General features: G+C 29.8%; 1 protein-coding gene across 1 annotated transcript; it reads right to left on the bottom strand.

Moving 5' to 3' along the window:
• Positions 1 to 7,593: 7,593 nt before the first annotated feature.
• Positions 7,594 to 10,883, bottom strand: LOC109180088 (putative serine/threonine-protein kinase). Its single transcript, XM_019329595.1, has 7 exons — positions 10,599 to 10,883; positions 10,045 to 10,189; positions 9,837 to 9,952; positions 9,513 to 9,723; positions 8,699 to 8,936; positions 8,375 to 8,525; positions 7,594 to 8,152 (listed from the first exon to the last, which is right to left on the bottom strand). Exons 2-7 carry the CDS (start codon positions 10,115 to 10,117, stop codon positions 7,745 to 7,747), a joined length of 1,197 nt encoding a protein of 398 aa, XP_019185140.1. The 5' UTR covers positions 10,118 to 10,189; positions 10,599 to 10,883; the 3' UTR covers positions 7,594 to 7,744.
• Positions 10,884 to 20,677: the final 9,794 nt, after the last annotated feature.

Raw genomic sequence — 20,677 nt, 5'->3', positions numbered from 1 at the left:
AGGTCATTTTCGTTCGTTTACCATTGTGCACCTAATATACACTAAGAAATAGTCGAGGGACCATTTTAGGAAAAACTTTTGTATTTATTTCATTTTTGTTTATATTCATTTTTTAAAAATCTTTCAAATTAAAATTTCAAAGTAGATTTTTCTCACAAATATAAATTGTTAAAATTCCACATTCCAACCTCAAAATTTTTAACTTTCTTTACATACTTTTTACCTCTGTTTAAACATACAAAATTTTCCTCTATCCCTATCAAGCTTTACAATAAGTTTCGTAACACACACACACACACACATACAATTAATCACTATGTATCACATTAAATATTATTTTTATCGTTAAAAATAATGTTTTTTTTACATATCTTGGTAAAAAAGTTTTGCTTTCAAATTTATGTTTATTAATATTCATATATAAAATACAAACTTCAAAATGACAATAACTTGTAATTGTGGTAAAGGATGAAGCTTTAGGTTTAAGATTGTTTGTTTTGTGCTAATTATTTTAGCATTTGGTTTGTTTTACTTGTACTTTAACACATAAGAAATTGGTAGTTGTAGACTCTCTTTAGCATGATGTACTGCTTGGTAGCCAGAGATTTGGAATTGGTAGATATGGTTTGTACTAACTTTGGAATAGAACTAATGGCCTTGCGGGCTAAGCTAAGCCAACTTTTCAAAAATATTTTTCAATATTTTACTACTGATTGAGAAGTGAAGCACACTCCTCAGTTCCGAAAAATGCAAGAAGCACCTCTCTGACCGAATAGTGGCCATGTGACCGAGAATGCGAGAAGTAAACTTACATTCCTGTCACATGTGAGATTTTACTTTTCGGCTTAGCCAAGAAGTTTATTGAAAAAATTAACCTTTCGGTCCAACATTTTCCGTACATTTTGCACTCTTTGGGGTGTCTAAACAGGAAAAAAATAATAATATTATTTTCAACAATAAAAATAATATTTAATGTGATACTTAGTGATTCATTGTCTATTGAACTTTTAGTATGATATATATATATATATATATATATATATATATATATATATATATATATATATATATATATATATATATATATATATATATATATATATATATATATATATATCTAATAAGAACATAAAAAGATAAAAATAAAAAGTATATGAGTATTTATGAAAGTTACGAAATGTATTGTAAAACTTGATGGGGATAGAAGAAAAGTTTGTATGCTTAGATCATGGTTGAAAAAAAATCGCCTAGCGTCTAGGTGCCGGTTCCTAGGTGCCCGTGTATTTTTTTTTTATAATTTTTTTTTAAAAATTGTTTATTTGTTTTTAATTTTTAAGACTTGTTAATTATAAATTATTTAATATTTTAATAATTAATACTAAAATATTAAGTATTAACCTAAAAAAACATCTAAAATTTGAACAATTTAGGATTATTTAGCTCAAAATGATGTCGTTTTGAATGAAATAACCCTTAAAAAAAAAAGAGCTAATCGGTCGACTAGGTAACCTAGGCAGTCAGCGCCTAGGCGCATATTAGCGGGATTTTGAACACTGGTTTTGATAGAAGGAAAAAGTCTATAGAGAAAGATAGAAAGTTGAAAATTTTGGATTTGGAGTGTGGGATTATAACTATTGGTATTTGTGAAAAAAAAATCTGCAGAAATTCTAATCTAATTTGATAGTCTTAAAAATTGAAAATAAATGAAAATGAAATAAATAAATGTGTACATAACTCATTATAAAGCATACAAAATGACACATGTTATAAATATAAGTAGCAAAGTACTCAAATAGAAATAAATTTCAAGTTTTGGTATGATCACAAATTAATCTACATTATAAATCTCACTATACTTATATATATAAAAAAAAATGTTTTAAAAAGTTACAAAGTTACCAATTAAAATTAGAAATATATCTCACAAATAATTTTAGTACTATATAATTATATCTTCTAAGAGAAGGGAAATTTTGTAATAGATGTGTATTTTATGAGAGTTGATATACCATGGACCATGGTCCACTTGGTAAGGTGGACTCTAGTCCTAAACGACATATATTTTTAGTATTGAAATTGTGAACTTCTAGAATATAAATTGTGTTTGTAAGTCAAAACACATAACAACTGTAGAAGAGAATTTGCGAATATAATACATGGTCATCAAATCCTAATATGTCAATATTGTGTGACTATAATATTTGAAAGAAACTTGTTAATACAAAACAAGGTAATCAATTACATACATGTTAACATTATGTGTTCGTAGTATACAAATTAAAAAAATTTAAAAGGTAAATTGTGAACATTTGGATCCGAGTATATAATTTGCGTATTTATGAGATGTTCACATCTAAGAACAATAACTATGTAACCTACCAACAAAACTAGAAAGATTATTATTTTTAGCAATATGCATGTATATTACTTTACATATATATACGTATAAGGGGTGGGATGAAGTGGGGTTAGCCCCTTCAAGCATGGTGGAGTTGGATCATTAATCATGATATCTAGCTTGTCTTTTACTAGTTTGCTCTATTTGCCTGTCACCAACAAAAACAAGAGTGGCAACTGCAGCTGCACACACACAATGTTGGAACGACTAAATTAATAAACTACCAAACAAAATAGAATAAAAATATTTAAATTAGATGAAGAAGTAATTTTGTTTTGGATTTACCCGATGATGTTATAAACGCCTGTCCAGCGTGATTGATGGCCTTTCCTATTGAAGGAATTCTGGTACGAGCAATTTTCTGAATTGAATAAAATAAGAGGAAAAATTTCTTTGAATAAAGAATAATAAACAGTATATGTAAAATAATGATAGAGGAGTAAAGATGACCACCTTAAGAAAACTGTTTACATTATTATTAAACAAAAATATAAGTTGTTTACTTTTCCTTTATAATTTTTAAATATGATAATTAAAATTTACCATTTTATGAAATTATGAAATATAATTTAAACTAAAAGATTTAAATAAGTTTTGCTGGTCAATATTTTTATTGCCTAGCTAGTAATTAATAATAATAAAGAGCTATATACCAAGGGAACGCCTATGGCAAGAGCTGCAACTACGGCATACTTTGCTCCTTCAAAAAGTGCATCTACAAAATCTCGCAAACATAGTTTATTAAGTTGATTATTTATTTTTTTTTTTAAAAAAACATAATTAAAGTACAAATTCACAAATAAAAATATAAATGTAAAATGGTAAGTGGTTGTACCTTTAACCACTTGTTGGGCCTGAGCTGTCTTGTCACTTTGGGAAGTAGAACTTGAGGACACCATTCTTTCTTCTTTCTTCAGAATGCTTAGCTTATATATATCTAAGAAATGTAATTAGACTCAAATGCTTGCATTTTATATAACTCCCAACTTTATTGTATTTATATATAGCCTAATAGCCAGGGATGGGGCCTACCTGTTATCTCCATATACTTTCAACCATAATTAACCGAATTCATTGCTCCTCCATCTTTCACCTATTGGTCTTTCTTTTACTCCAACCTTCCACAATTTGAGGTGATATATATATGTCCTTACTGCATTCAAATATATATATATATATATATATATATATATATATATATATATATATATATATATATATATATATATATATATATATATATATATATATATATATATATAGGGGAAATTGTAAAAAATGCCCCTCTATAATATGTCAATTATCAATGTCACCCCTGAATTATGAGTGGTGTAAATGTTGCCCCTCAATTATCAAAATGATGCACATATAGCCCCTCCCGTAACGGAACTGTGGTTCCCCACCGCACCGCTGTCCATCGCTGGTACTTCGAATCAAGAAAGGGAAAAAACAACTAAATTACATATTTACTCCGACTTAATGGTGTCGTACACTGACAGAGAACCACATGTCCGTTACGGGAGGGGCTATATGTGCACCGTTTTGATAATTGAGGGGCAACATTTACACCACTCATAATTCAGGGTTGACATTGATAACTGACATATTATAGAGGGGTATTTTTTACAATTTTTCCTATATATATATATATATATATATATATATATATATATATATATATATATATATATATATATATATATATATATATATATATATTATATATTATATATATATATATATATATATATATATATTATATATATATATAGACTTGCACTCGGGTGCGAACGGCTCGCCCAGGCGCGAAATAGGAATGGATTCTGTTCGTCCACGTGTCCAGATCTAATGGATGAGAAACACTGATTTAAAAAAAAAATACTGTGGCATTTTCGTAAATAATTGAACATCGAGGTGCAAGTAAAATGTATTACAAGTGCATGTAAAATGTATCATAGGTGCAAGTAAAAATTTACACTGAGCATCAATACTTAGTTGCACTTATAGTTCTAAGTAGTTGCACACATAAGTATAAGTAGTTGCATCTAGGTGTATGAATGTTTGCGAGTGGTTTTCAGGAGTATTACTACCCGCGAACTCAAATCAATGAATGTTAACAAGGCAAAATTACATGCACTTATAGGTGAAAGTAGGTGCACATATAGTTATAAGTAGTTGCACCTATACTTATAAATAGTTGCACATATAGTTATAAGCACACCCAAGTGCATGAATGGTTGCGGAAAGTGAATGCTAACAAGGCAAAATTACATGCACTAATAGGTGAAAATAGGTGCACTTATAAGAGATTTTACTTGCACTTCGATGTTCAATTATTTACGAAAATGCCACCGCGTTTTTTTTTTTTTAAGTTATTAGATCTGGACACATGTCGCGTGCTGATTCGTTCGCATTTTCTTCCTGGTCACTTATTCGCACCTGAGTGCGTCCCTATATATATATATATATATATATATATATATATATGTCCTTACTTTTCTTCCTCTCCCATATATATGTCCTTACTGTACTAGTACGTGCATGCATCTTTTTTTTTTTTTTTTTTGGTTATACATATTTTTCTAAGCTTACGTCATACTAATCCTATAACTTGTAGAACCTTGCTTTTAAAATTTCTGTAAATGGTAAATCGCAAATCATACGGGCAACCTTTTAGTCAATTTCCTACTTTGCCGTGCGCGTTGCATCTTTTATATATATATATATATATATATATATATATATATATATATATGTCAAACTAATTCTAGCCCGTAAGATTTCGTCCCTAAAATTTTTAAAGAAGGTAAATTGTGAGTCGCACATAGAGATTTTTAGCTAGTCTCCTACTTTACTGTGCGAGGCTGCGAGCAATATAATTTTATACTGTAGAAAAAATTCTAAAAAAGCATTGTTACGTAGGCATAGTTCCAATCTCCTAATGTCATGACGAGTCAAATTTAATATAATAAAAATGCGTCATAATAGAATGACATATATTGCCTTGTAATTAGGACAAATGGGAAGGAATGAAGTTTTTTGGAGATTAAAGGATGAATAAGATTCCTTATGGATGTTTCTATGAGGAAGAGTCTAATATAGCTTCCAAAAGAGGCATTGAACATGTCCAAGGTGTTTAAAGAACAACCCTTTAAAATTGAATGAAGTCAAGATTTGGAAGAAAGAATGACTGCCAATCCGTACAAGACTCTATACACCATAATTAATTCCATTCAATTCCTATACCCTAGTAGACTCGATCAAGCGACCCTATAATTTAAAGGCTCCTACTTTTCTTCTTCTTCTTCTTCTTGTACAAGACTTTAAAGCAAACATTCAATCTTGTCATATAACATATTTGTAATACTAGTATTTTTATGCACAATGTGTAAAAACATATGTTCGATATTTATATTTTTAAAAATAACTAAAAATTTCTTACTAATTAAAATCTATATAAAATCAAATTTATTTATTATATTAATCAAATATATAATGTCTATCGATATTATTATCATTAAAGAATATAATAAGATATATGGTGGACGCATGTGCATGGTAACAATAATGGAAAAGATAACATAAATTATAACGGTAGGGGTATTTTTATTTAAAAAAAAATTATATAGTACAACTCTAAAAACACAATGTACAAAATGATTAGTACTAAAAACATAGACATAAATTAGGGATATAATAATTTTGATTGAGATTTATTATGTTTTTAGATATTACTTTGCTCCTCCGCTTTATTTTATGTGTTGGTTCAATTAACGAGGTTTAACTTAATTTAGTTTTAATTCAATTTTTCCATAGTGTTAAGTTTATTATTAATATATAAAATGTATATATGTAAAAACTACATTAAAATTACTATTAAATACAAAAAAAAAATGTAAAAATAATTTAAAATGCTAAAGAAAATAAACAAAGAAGAAAAAATTGATTTAACCAATAAATAGTAAACATGACATGTAAAATATGATAGATTGAGTATTATTTTCTCTACCTTCTTATAATTCCAACTCACCTTTAAAATATAATATAATAATCATTTAAATAAGAAAAAGTAAATGGTTAAAAAAAATTCTAAAAAAAAAAAAACTTCAATGAATAGTCTTTGAAATCATTGCAACAATTGAAAATTTACCAAGTAATATTTCTTTAAAAGAATTTTTTTTTTTTTTAAAAAAAATCTAAAGTGGCTGCCCACACAATATTGCAAATTTGCAATACTTTGTATTGCAGGGATGAGGAAAATAATTAAGTACATTTGCAACACATATATAATGAATGACTAAAATACAGAATACTATTTCACCTTTGACCTTATAGGGAATATTTGGATCTGCAAAAGAAAATTGACTTATTTAAGCAATTTTGATGGGTGACAATAAATTAAAATTAAAAAAAAAAAGTTATTTGGAATAGTCTTTTTATGTTAATTTATTACATTTTCTTTTCAAAAATTTAAATTATCCCTAAATTTTCAGAGATGCCTTTTTTCTACCACATGTTTTCTAATCTTGTGGCAAAGCATTCAATTCCCTCATAGGTGGATTTTAAGATAATTGTATTTACATGGCTTAAACGCAAGATCTTTGATTAAGCTAAAAGAGACTTACATGTGCAATCCCATTCACACCCCATGAATTTAATGATGTAGTGATAATAATAATAATAACAATAGTTAAAATATGAGTAATGAATAACAACACCAACAGCACAATGATGATAATAATTTTTAAAATTAAATTACTTTAAATTTTATATCTAAAATTAAAACTAATTTTTAAATAAATAAAATAATATATTCATATCTTTATATATAATTTTACATGTTACTATCTAACAATAAACATCTAATTTATCACCTCTAATACTATTTGTTAATCAAAACATCTAACACAATCCCAATACTATTTGTTAATCAAAACATCTAACACAATCCCGTCAATCGGTTAGTACCATTGTGTTTTAAAGGTTGTACATCCTCACCAAGGAATGACCAATTACTTGCACCTTCCCACACATTTCTCATGAGTACGTGGTGTAGCATTGTAGCAAGCCCAAGAGTTGAAACTTGAAATGAAACTTCCCATTTACTAAAACTCTTTTTTTACATACAAGAGAATTAATCTCGAAACCTCTAATAACACTTCACTTTTTTCGTTACACTCATACTAGAAATAATGAAAAAAAAAAAAAAATTAAATTAAAGTTCAGACTTTATGATCTGATCATACAAGCTACATTTTGTATATATAAATGCATATATACTTGGCTAGCAAAACTAAGATGGAACTGAAGCCTGAAGGGAATCAACAAGTGTTGCAACACTCCTCACTACTGAAGGGGATTAGTGCTTAAATATGAATGATCATTTGGTATAGTAGTGAAGGTAGTAACCTGGGAAGAAGTTCCAGAAGGCAAACTTGAATGATCTGATTCTGAGGATAATATATAATCATATGCAGCTTTAATGTTTTCAGGCCTAGTTTTGGGAGGATTTTTAATCTTGAGATCCATGAAATCAGTTATTAACCCAGGCTTTGTAATCTTATCCTTGTCGACCTCCATCTCCCCGGTTAGCATCTTCACAACTCTCGACATGGAAGGCCGAAGCTTCGGGGCATCTTGAGTGCAGAGAAGCCCGATTTGTAAGAATTTGCAGGCTTGTTCAGCATCAAAAGCCCCGTCCATTGATGTATCTACAAGTAGTACCAGCTCCCCAGTTTCATAAAGTCGCCATACCTGCATTCGAGTTAACTAGTTGTGAACTAAAGCTAATGTCTACAAGAAAAGGTTCAATACTCGCATTTAGAGTGTTTTAGAATCAGAGACTCATCAAGAGATCATTTTCAAAATTCATACAATGCTAAGTCGGGGATGAATGCTACCAGTTAGTAACTTTGTATCTTTGGCACAGATCATAAACTATTAAGCATAAATTGCACTCACTCAAGGACACCATACCCTTTCAAGGAGAAATTGTTCTTCAATGGGTAACCTAGTGTTTGTGTTGCATCTCCCACATACAATTTCAATCAGAAGAACGCCAAAACTATAGATGTCTGCTTTACGCGTCAAATGGCCTCTTATTGCATATTCCGGTGCCAAATAACCTCTGAAGCATGAAAACAAGAATATCAGCTTTATAGAAAGCAATGCCCCCCCGGATATCGCACAACATCATTAACACCACACATTTCTACCTTAGTCAAAACTTATACTATGCAGGATAATAGGTTTAGAAGAAACAGCACACAGTTCAAACAAGTTAGATTCACTAAAACTTACAATGTTCCTGCAACACGTGTACTGAGATGGGACTTGTCTGGTGGAATGAGCTTTGCTAGGCCAAAATCCGAAATCTTTGGTGTCAAATCTTTGTCAAGGAGTATATTACTCGCCTTTATATCTCGGTGGATAATATGTGGTCTCACTTGTTCATGAAGATAGGCCAGTCCCTGTGCAATCCCAATACAAATTTTAGTCCGTGTTTTCCAGCTATACTGGATGCCACTGGACCCTTCACCTGAACGCAGCATGTTTAGCAACATTAGATTTAAAATCAAACCAAACAACAAAGGATGCATTTAAATTACGAGGATTTGACATTCTTGACTCGTTTCATGATCCACAGAGATAGAGAAATAGAGAGATTGGTGCATTAGGAATGTAAACTCATGACTTTTAAAGCAAGCCAACATCAATTGATGAAGAGCATTAACTGTTGAGCATATAACCATTAATGTGAAATCCAACTATCAGCTTAGGCTTTTAGTTGAGATGGAGCACATTCTTCAATTTGGTATCAGAGCCAGACCAAAGGTCATGGGTTGGGTTCGACGCCACCCATAAGCGACCGTCACCCACGTGAGGGGGCGTATTGCCATTGATGTGTTGAGATGGAGCACATGCTTCAATTTTAACAACATTATGAACAATATCTGCTAAACATCTTATTGATTAGTCATTTTTTATGTTCAATAGTTGACTTTGCTTTCAATGCTCTGTAAGATGTACAACCCCAAATCATGAAAGCAGGGTAGACAAAATCTATATGACCATGAAAATAAGCTTTTGAACATTAGAACTGAGATATAATTACCAAGAAGGGTGTGAGCAAGACTGTTGTTCTCAAGATAGTTGTAGACAAGAATTCTGTGATCATCCTCCACACAGCACCCATATAGCTTAACTAAATTTTCATGCTCTATGTCTGAAATCACTTGAATCTCGGTCAAGAACTCTTGCACTCCCTGTCTCGATTTAGCAGAAAGAACTTTTATCGCAGCCATATTCCCATTTTTAAGCCTTCCCTGCTTGTCCAGGGTTTCACGAAAAAGGCAATGTCAGACCGGCAATCAAAACATAGGAGCATGTCTATCATATACTGAACAGAAGGCTAAAGTCTAAAGCACTGCCATATTACCTTATAAACACAACCAAATCCGCCCTCCCCAATCTTACTTGTAGGACTAAAATCATCAGTGGCAACTCGTAGATCCTTGTAGGAGAAGATGCTAACATTTCTTAAACCGTAGAGATCTGTTCACAAGTGTAGCGATTAGAAATTTGAGAAGTACAAAATCGCAATTTCATATAAGTATTAGATAGAATTCGATAGTTTTAGTTCTAACCTTCTTCATGATCAGAAAAATGTGCGGGCGGCGAAGGAATCTTCTTATGAAATAAAAAAGAAAAGCAACCCATCACTCAGGGAACCACCAACAAGAGTTAATCAGTTAAAATAGACAGCAGCTTTGGATAACAATGATTAAGAACCTGCAACATCAAAAGATACCAAATGATTAATTAAGCAATATTTCAAGTTTTCAACAGATTATATCAAATTTAGGGCGAAATATAACATATTCCAGACTTTTACCAAACAGCAATAATAACAATTCAAAAGAATAATTTACAATAAGGATGACAGCTGGACTACAAGATCATATCACTTTAACCTAACGACTACACTTAAGAATCAATTCTTCTTGTCTACAGGAAAAAGGGTTAGGTTAGAGAATAATTATCAGGTGAAATCGCAAAAAGGACAAGAAAATTAGAGGCAACGACAACCGAATCAAGGTTCATCTATAGCTCCGAATCCAGAAACGTTAAAGGTTCAGAAGCAGCATAGATTTCAGAATTGAAAAACAAGTAGTGCAGTAGAAAAGAATGAGAGAAATACCCAGAGGCGAACGAAGAAACTGTGCCCCGGCAAGTTACAGAGCCACAAGGATGATGATGATGAAATACGCAAAAGGATGATGAAGGATAAATTGAGGTTTGAAAGTTGAAAGTGGAAAATATTTAAGGAGGGGAAGGGGTTTTGTTCGCAAATATGAAATATTGATGAAGAAAGTTGATGGTCGTTTTGAAGTCAACGAACATGGCTCTGAATTTTCAATCTCACAGTTCACACTATGAATATGGAGTCATGGAATGCAGCAGAAGACAGGTTAAGGCACAGTAATCGACTCCATTTGGTACACCTAACACAAAATTTTGCTGAAAATTAAATCACTTGAAACTGACATATATGAGTAATCATTTTTTTTTTCCTCCAATCAATCTTCATACGGACATATATGCGTAATCATTTTTTTCCTCCAATCAATCTCCATGATTTTGTGTCATTAATTAGACTGTCTTTAGAAACCCTGCAAACGATTTCTGAAAGTTCTTGTTTGGTAAATGACTATTAGTTGATAGCCGTTAACTGTTAACTATTAGTTATTAGCGGATTGTGCTAATTAGAATTTAGAAGGTATAATTAGTTGATAATATTGTAGAAAAATGTTTGGTAAATTAGTTGTTAGCTGATAGCTGTTTGGTATAATTTCTTTTTTAATTGAAAAAGTTGTTTGGAGTAGCTTTTTAAAATTTAGCATTTTGAAGTTACAAAAAGCTAATTAACAACATACTTGTATTGATATTTTAACTAAATTAAACAATTAATAGTGATCAAATAAACCAAAATTGACATATTGATCAATTTTTTACAAGGGCCAAAATTATTTTTTGAGTTTTCAATATTTGATTGTGTCGAAGGAAAATGACTTCCTTCAAAATTTAGCGGAAAGTCGCTTTTCACAGACTAAAAAATAATTTTCGACCACAATTGTTTTCGAGAACAATCACACAGAGTTTTTTTTTTTTTTTTTAAATTAATAAATAACATTATCTTTAATATTATTATAAATATTTTAATATTCTAAATAAAACAATTAAAAAGTTTAATTATACAATTCGACTTATTTTTAAAAAAATGAACCAAACACATTAAGACAGTTTTCCAGAATGCAACCAAACGCTAAAAAATTAAACTGTTTTCTAAAAAATAATGACTCATTTTTCAAAAGGCATTTTACTGATTTCCAAACATACCCTTAATGGAAAATTCTCGCATGTGACTATTTCACATATCCTCATTCGTAGAACATTTCGACTTTTTTATAAGTATTATATTTTCTCACATAAGTATTAATAGTACAATTTTTATCATATGGTCGTGTTCATGTGCGGCCGTGTGGTTACTCACCTATTAAGTATGCATAAATGCATCACAAAGTGTCCAAAAATGCACTATTAGTTGTGGTACATTATTATTATTATTATTATTATTATTATTATTATTATTATTATTATTATTATTATTATTATTATTATTATTATTATTGGTCATACGCTTGGCCGAGCTCCGTGCTCAGCCGTGTGGAGGGGTCTTTGTGTTGTCCAAGTCTTGCGGTGTCGATTGCAGTCCTAGACGGTTGAGATGACATCCCACCATTCTCCCCGGAGTTGTTACAATGAAATTAGGTGTAAAAACCCTCATTCATGTCCTATCGAGACACAACTTGTTCTAATCCAACACTTTGTCTCGTTGTTACACAATCTCTATATTTGTAATAACATTTCATACTCAGCTCGATTAATACAATATTTGTCTCCGTGACTTAACATATTTTGTCCATTTATTACCTTACAGTTCATTATTATCTCTATCATAATCCGACACTTGTCATTTCTATCATTTAATTGAATTAGTTAATTCGGACCCCGAATTAAGATAATCCATATAATCATAGTTTCAACAAACTAACCGTTTATCTCGAAAATTTCATGATTAGAACTTGAACTCATCCTTTATATAAAGCTATATGGTTTGAGAAATAATTAATGTTACAATTAATGCCACAACATCCTTTATTATTAAAAAAAAAAAAAACACAACATTTAAAAAATAAAATAGCTATATATTATATAATCATATAAAAAATGTGTTCAATTAGAGTTTAAATTTACACATACAAAATTTGAAATTTGCTTTCCAAATGTAATTATTTTAGTTATTATTCGCATTGTGAAAATTGTAATATAGATTAAATACAATTAAGAATAAATCAATGTAATTATGTAAATTTTCTCTAATAGTTTATTTGAATATGCACATAATTAGAGATTATATTAACCATACAAAATTATAATTTTAATTTTAATTGTAATTTTGTATTCTATAAAAATAATAAATACTTGACCAATAGAAGCTCAAAAATGTTATTATGTTAAATAATTTAAAATATTTTAGTTTTTCTATTTTTTATTTATATTTATAATAACATAATTTTTTTTTCGTGCATCGCGCGGGTGAATTACTAGTCTAAATAATATTTTAAAGAGCAGTTAAAATGGTGTGTCACTTTAAAGAATCCAACTACCATTAAAAAAAAAAAAAAAAAAACTCTAAATTTGTTGAAGTGATATATTTAAAGTTCGATTTGAAAGAGGTGTCAAACAATTTACATGACATTTAACAATTAGTTTTGTTCATGGAAAAGAATTGAAAATGAATTCAATTTAACCTTCATAATAAAAAATTACTTAGAATATCTATTCTATTATTTAGTTAGTAAAAGTTGAATTGTTCAAAATAATTAGTATAAAGACTCAAATGTCCATATATAATAAAAAGATATGTGATTATGAATATAAGAATTCAGGTTATATATTTTCTCTAAATAAGTGTTTAAAAATAAAAGACATAAGAAGACTAAATAATTTATTTTTTTTTTAATTTGAGAAATTCATTTTCCATTGAAATAAATGTTTAATCAATCAAAGAAAGTAAAATATATTATTTTTTTCTTCAAACTTAAGAAATAAATTATTCTATGATTTTTATTTTATTTTATTTTATTGCAAACCAAGCAGGTATTAGTTCATAGAATGAAAACGAAAATAATAGATATAATATTTCAGAGAGAATGAAAACGCAATAGAATAATGATATTATCCATGGTCGGTTCACAAAGAAAATTGAAACAAAATTATGAAGAGAATAATATTTATATACATATGCTTGACCAAATCAAATAAATATAGGTAAATGAGACCATTTTATGGATTTTTATCCACGAGATGACTCGAGTTTCTGCTAGTAAATGAACAAGGAAGGTGAAGAAGGGTAATTTGAAGAGTGAAACTTTACTATTCCACTTTTTTAAAAAAGGTTTTTATATATATAGTGGTGCAAATTTACTTTCAAAATCAATGTGTGACAAGTGTTTTATCAAAGTCTTTCTACCTTCATTTTCTAACTTAAATGTGTCTACTTTAAGAATTAATTTTTCATTCACTCATTATCCATTTTGAGTGTACAATATATCAATTTCTTCGTCGTCTCACAACAAAAACTGCAAATCCACTTTGACCCAACCCAAATAAAAAATAAACCCCACATACATTTGTACCACACAATTTACAACAATAAATATATTAATTAATTTATCAAAGAGAACTAACCTAATTCATCAACTTGATTAGATCAACGATTATATAGATGACTAAAACCCCCATCTTATGACAATAAATTACTCTAATAACAAATACAAATTTACAAATAGGTTATTCAACGTCAACTCCCAAATCTTACTCCTATTTTATAATCTTTGTGACATGACATGCCTTGATTGCTTAATTTAGTAATGGACCATGATGTTTATCTATTTTTTTTTTCTTACTCTAATCAAATTTGAACACAAGTGAGAGTAAAAGTTGAAATTATGATTTTGGGAATCTATGAAGTATTTTTATCTACAAATATTAGTGCTCCAATTAACTGTTATGTTAAAAAATATATATATATATATATTCCGTACACTGTTGTATAAGTGAGCAGTACGGTCGCACATGAAAATGCTATGTGTACTCCCATACACAAAATTACCCCATACACTATTGTGTAATTGAAGCATTATAGGAAAATGCTATGTGTATTTTCAATGTTTACTTCCAACTTGTATTTTCACACACAAAATTTTGATGTACACTCTTGTATTGGGATCCATATGAAAAAAATAGCTTATCAGAGTCTGCTACATCAGTAAGTAAAATTTAAGGAGTAAAATTAATTAGGAGTACATGTAGTAAACTCGGTGCATTATGGTGAAAACTGAAAAGGCACCACCACGGCATCGACGACCAAGTTAGACGCGAAGTCGTTGGTCTCCGTCTTCGGTGGGCCGTTAGGGTATGAAGCATATATGCAGTACTAAGGATGCTGTCCCACTTTCTCGTCTTCAGGACAGACATGGTCATGTGCTCAGGTCCCTGTTCTATAAACCCCTGGAAACTTTGAATATTAGGAGTAGGGGACGTGTGCATTGCTTTCCCATTTTCATTCTTCATTTTATTATCAAACTAGCATTTTAATCATTTGAAAATTATGCACATAATTTAATTAAGATCAACGTCAATTCTAACTACATTGTTGAATTTTGATTGCCTAACTATGATGTTCAATGAACGTTTCTAGAAAAAAGAAGGTGTTTTTCTTGTAAACACTATAATTTTTTACAATTTAGTATTTATATCAATGCCATTACCGGTTCTGATACTATGACCACCAATTTATAATGGTAATAGAGTTATCATCACACTAAATAATAGAAAAAGAGGTTCTATATAACAATCAATATAATGTTGTAGAAGACGCTAGGCGCTAGTCGGGGGCACCTAGTGCCTAGGCACGCCTAGGCGCCCTAGTAATCCGAATATATCGTTCTCACTTTTTCCACTTAGAGCTAGGAGCTGCTGTTATAATCTCCCAAATTAGTTAATTGCATATATTAGATGGTTAGTGGAGTACATGACTAGAGAAATATAGAAGAAGATGAGTAGTTGAGTAGACAAACAAACCACTCAACCGAGTTGGCACCAACTCGACCGAGTTAGGCATGCACAGACTCTGTCAAGTTAGACGTTCGACTCGGCCGAGTTAGGCGCTCAACTCGGCTAAGTCGGTGCCTAGTCCGCCGATTAGTTGGTCAGCCAACTAAAAGCCGCCTATAGTTGAAATTGCCTCGGCCTAGAGGCTAGGGACGCCTAGCCGATTTTTACAACACTAATAATAATAATTACTTTTTATATTTTTCAAAAAAAAAAATTACTTTTTATATAATTATAAATAGGATAATAATAAATGCTTTTTATATAATTATAAATAGAAAAATGCTTCTTACTCCTATATTTTCCTTCTAACCTCCATTTATTATATGCTCATGGATTGACTATCACCATAATTAAAAAGAAAATTTAGTAACCAATTAGCAAATATCACAACATCATGATAGATGGATAGGAACCTTGAATGCAAAAAAAAATATGAGGAGTAACTTGTATAAATAATATAATATACCAAGTGGTTTGTGGTCCACTACTACCCAGTTGCTTCCTTAAGTAGGAGGTGAAAGGTTCAAACCTTGCTTAAGGCAAGTAGTGTGTATATAGGGTATTCCCTTTCTTATATATATATATATATATATATATATATATATATATGTATATATGCGGAGTAATATTTATTAAACGTTACTGCCAATTAAACTCAAATCATATACAGTTAAATCATATTCGGAGGTGAAAGGTTCAAACCTTGCTTAAGGCAAGTAGTGTGTATATAGGGTATTCCCTTTCTTTTATATATATATGCGGAGTAATATTTATTAAACGTTACTGTCAATTAAACTCAAATCATATACAGTGAAATTAAAACAGTTAAATCATATTCGTACATCAATAGACATCTCGATTACTTTCTTATAATACACTTTTTTTGTTGTTGTTGTTGCCCCTTATAATGCACTTTTATTGTATTGATGATGTGTACTTCTTTTAATTTCTTCTATAACTATATTTACTATTTCGGTCACTTAATTTACTTTTTTTCCCACTTTATTACATATACACCAATGCACATTTCTTAGTTATTTGTAAATATGTCATTTATTTTCTACTTTTGCCCCTCAATTTTTTTGAGTACTACATTGTAGTATCTGTACATAAATACTTTCTCAACCTACTAAAACACAACCTATTGAAACACAAAGAGTCAATGCTCCCATTACACGGCGTTTGGTTGGAGGGGGCGAATTATGTGGGAAAAGAATTGTAATTCCATGGGAGTTGAATTACTGGGAATAAAGTGGGAATTTAAATTTCAGTGTTTGGTTAACAGGAATATAATTACTGGAAATTTTAATTCCAATGTTTGGTATACATGAGAATTGAAAGGGAATAAGTAGTATAAAGTCCAAAATGCCCATTGTTGTTGTTAAAAGGAAAGATCATACATTCATTTTAGGTTAAAAAAGAGAAGGGTAATTTTGTCTCATCAATATTTTTTTTTTCTTCCTAAAATCCCAAGGGGGGGCATGGGATTTTAATTCCATGAAAATGGGGGAATTGCAATTCCTTCCAACCAAACTACGGAATTTAATGGCCTTTGGAATTAAGTGGGAATTAAGTGGGAAGGGAATTTAAAATCCCTCCAACCAAACGTCCTGTTAGAATTTGAACTTGTGACCTCCCATTTGAGAAAATCACAGTTATGCTGTTCGATCACAAGATTTTTGACACTTTTGCCCCTCAAATTAATGCGGCTAGATTTGCTATTAATGATTTTCAATTCGATCCATTGACTTTTAACTTGACCTATACAATTAATTTTTTCCCCAAGTTGGTACTTTTTTTGAAAGCCCAAGTTGGTACTTCTATTAGCTTACCTTCAAATCAGTGTTACCTGTAATGGAAAATTTCAAATTTCAAGTTTTTTTTTTTTTTTTTTTTTTTTTTTTTTTTTACTCAATTTGGTTATCTGACTCTGTATTGTATGGTTGCATGTGAATATTTAATCGAAATGTAATAAATTACTTTAATTCTAAATATTTTAAATTTATTGTATTAACATACTTGTAATATAGACTTAACTTTTAATACATCTAGTAGAATTTTGGAAGTATTTAGTAGAGCCTATTTATATCTAGAAGAAAAAAGTGTCAAATAAGCCATTGAACTTTTACACATTGTACAATTGAATCATAAAACAAAAAAGTGTGCAATTGAATCATCGAACAAAAAAGTGTGCAATTGGACCATTACAAATTTAAAAATTGTGCAAATAACATTTTTAACATGTTACTTCTAAATTTTCCTTAAATATGATGTCATTATGTCAAATCATATATAAAAAAATATTTTAATTATTATTTTTAAAAAAATAAAAGAAAAAAACAAAATTTAAACAAAATTTCAGAATGTGAATGCAATCATGGTTGTCCCCAACCTTGTCCTCGACGAGAATGGAGGCAGCCATGGCAGCCCCCTCCTTTGTTCGATCTAGACGAAGGAGGGAGCAACCATAACTACCTCCCCTTTGTCCAGATCAGACGAAGGAGGGGACAGCCATGGCTGCTACCCTTCATCTAGATCGGACGGCTCCCCCCTCCTTCGTCTGATCTGGATGAAGGAGGGAGTAGTCATAACTACCCCCCCTCCCCGCACCCATCCAGATCAGATGAAGGAGGGGGAAACCATGGCTGCTACCTCTTTAATCCAGATCTGAATGAAGGAGAGAGCAACTATGGCTATCTCCACCTTCTGAAGTTTTTTTTTTTTAAGTATTTTTTTTCTTTTATTTTTTAAATAATATATATATATATATATATATATATATATATATATATATATATATATATATATATATATATATATAATTTGACATCATATTTAAAGAAAATTTTGGAAGTAACATGTAAAAAATGTTATTTGCACAATTTTTTGAGTTTTTAATGGTTCAATTGTACAATGTGTAAAAGTTTAGTGGCCTATTTGATACTTTTTTTCCTATTTAAAAATTAGTAAGTATTTTTAAAATAGATAAATTTTTAATAATATATTTATTTATATACTAGTCACTTCCACAAATTATTCATGTGTGGACAATCATTTTTTTTCATTTATATTTCTAATTCCATGGATACACCTTGAAGGGTTGGATAAAAAAAGGTTTATTCTTCAATAGATTACATTTTTTTTTTTGAAAGGGCAATAGATTACATTTAATAGCACGTTGATAACTTTGTTGATAAATTAATATTTAAACATGTAATACTTTATATATTTCATATATTCAACACTAAAAAACTAAAGTTTCAACCAGATTATCCTCTGTTCTCTCTAAAGCTCCCCTTATAAATTTCATCATGATGTAGCTTATAATCATTAGGTGTCATAAATTAGCTGACCCATTAACTTGTAACAAAGATTAAAACATTCAATAAATATTGCCATGCATGAGAGGAGAAATTATATTTTAGAAAGATGAGTAAGATTATGCAAATTTGTGTAAATCATATTTAATTATACAACATGTAAATACTTAAAATCACTAGTACATATCAATTAATCCGCAATTGTTGTAGCAACTTATGCCAGTCAACTTGATAATTTCAAATATTTTGTTTCAAACGTGGTATATTTCTTCAACACATTAATCTTTAACTAATTAATCAATTAACAACTTGGTGGATCATTAGCAATATTGGTTTGGAGTAAGATGTTGGAAACTAAATAACCCGATCCTCGGTTTCATTGACACTTAGCAATAGTTATTACATCCTTATTTTTTCTCCTTATACGTGTTTTTTTTTTTTTTTTTAAACTTAATTTTTTCTCTTTGTAAAAATAAAATTAATGTATAAAAAAATATATCATTAAAAAGTTATAATTGACCAACTGCTATGTATTATAATATCACCTCTGTTACCATTCCAAATGATGGTCATAAGATCCAACCCTGATGGTATAGAACAGATACTACCTTGTAAATAATCATAATTTTTTTTTTTTTTTAAAAAAAGAAGCTCTAATTGAGATGTTTCAAATGACATATGTATTAATATATTCCAGTTTTTATCTGCTTTTTAAGTTTTTTTTTTTTTTTTTTTTTTTTTTTTTTTTTTTTTTTTTTAGAGTTTAAATGAGTTGTTAATGAGAAGTGGGGTATTTGCATGTAGATTATATTGAGGCTACTTATCACCTTCAATGTTTGTATGTATTCATAATTTTCATTCACATTTAGTGCTGCTTAAACTATATCACACATAACAGTGCGCAAAGCTTTAAGAGTCCCACTTATCTTAGACCTCTCATATATATACATTGTTGCAGTAGGTGCTAAGCGCTAATCGGGCTATAGAGTAGCGCCTAGCGTCTAAACGATCTAGGCGGCGCCTAGGCGGGTGGCTCTGCGGCTAATTAAAAAAAAACAAAAAAAAGTGCACGTGTGTGGATGTATATATATATGTCATTATATATATATATATATATATATATATATATATATACATATATATAAAGTAATAATAATAATAATAATGAAGAAAAATTAACAAGGCCGAGCCAACTGGGTTAACCCGACTAACTCGACCAAAATGGACGACTTAATTCGGTTGAGTAAGGCGCTAAAAAGCGGTCGCGCCTAGGCAGTCGGTTGCCTAGGCAGGCGCCTATGGGGGAAATCGCCACGGTCTAGAGGCGCCTAGCGCTTAGGCGGGTGCCTAGACCGATTTTTGCAACAGTGCACATATTTACGGTAAAATGATTGTTACTAATAATAAATATCATAATACTTATAATTAAAATTGTGATAGTTACAAAGTGTCATTCCAATGCAAATATTGTAATTCTTATATGTGAAATGTTATTTATGAAAGAAATTGTACTCCGTAATATTTATTGTATAAAATTTAATACCAATTTGAATTAAAAATAAATCATTACTTATGATAGATATTATAATACTTATATGTGAAATTATGATACTATTTACAGTAAAATTGATTATTACTAATGATAAATATTGTAATCTTATAACTGAAATTGTAATACCTACAAATATTATTACTAAATGGGGTTTACTTATTATTA

Source organism: Ipomoea nil, unplaced genomic scaffold (genome assembly GCF_001879475.1).
Source record: "Ipomoea nil cultivar Tokyo-kokei standard unplaced genomic scaffold, Asagao_1.1 scaffold0987, whole genome shotgun sequence".
Lineage (NCBI taxonomy): Eukaryota > Viridiplantae > Streptophyta > Magnoliopsida > Solanales > Convolvulaceae > Ipomoea > Ipomoea nil.
Note: the sequence above shows the minus strand (reverse complement) of the source record. Positions and strands in the feature narration are given on the sequence as shown.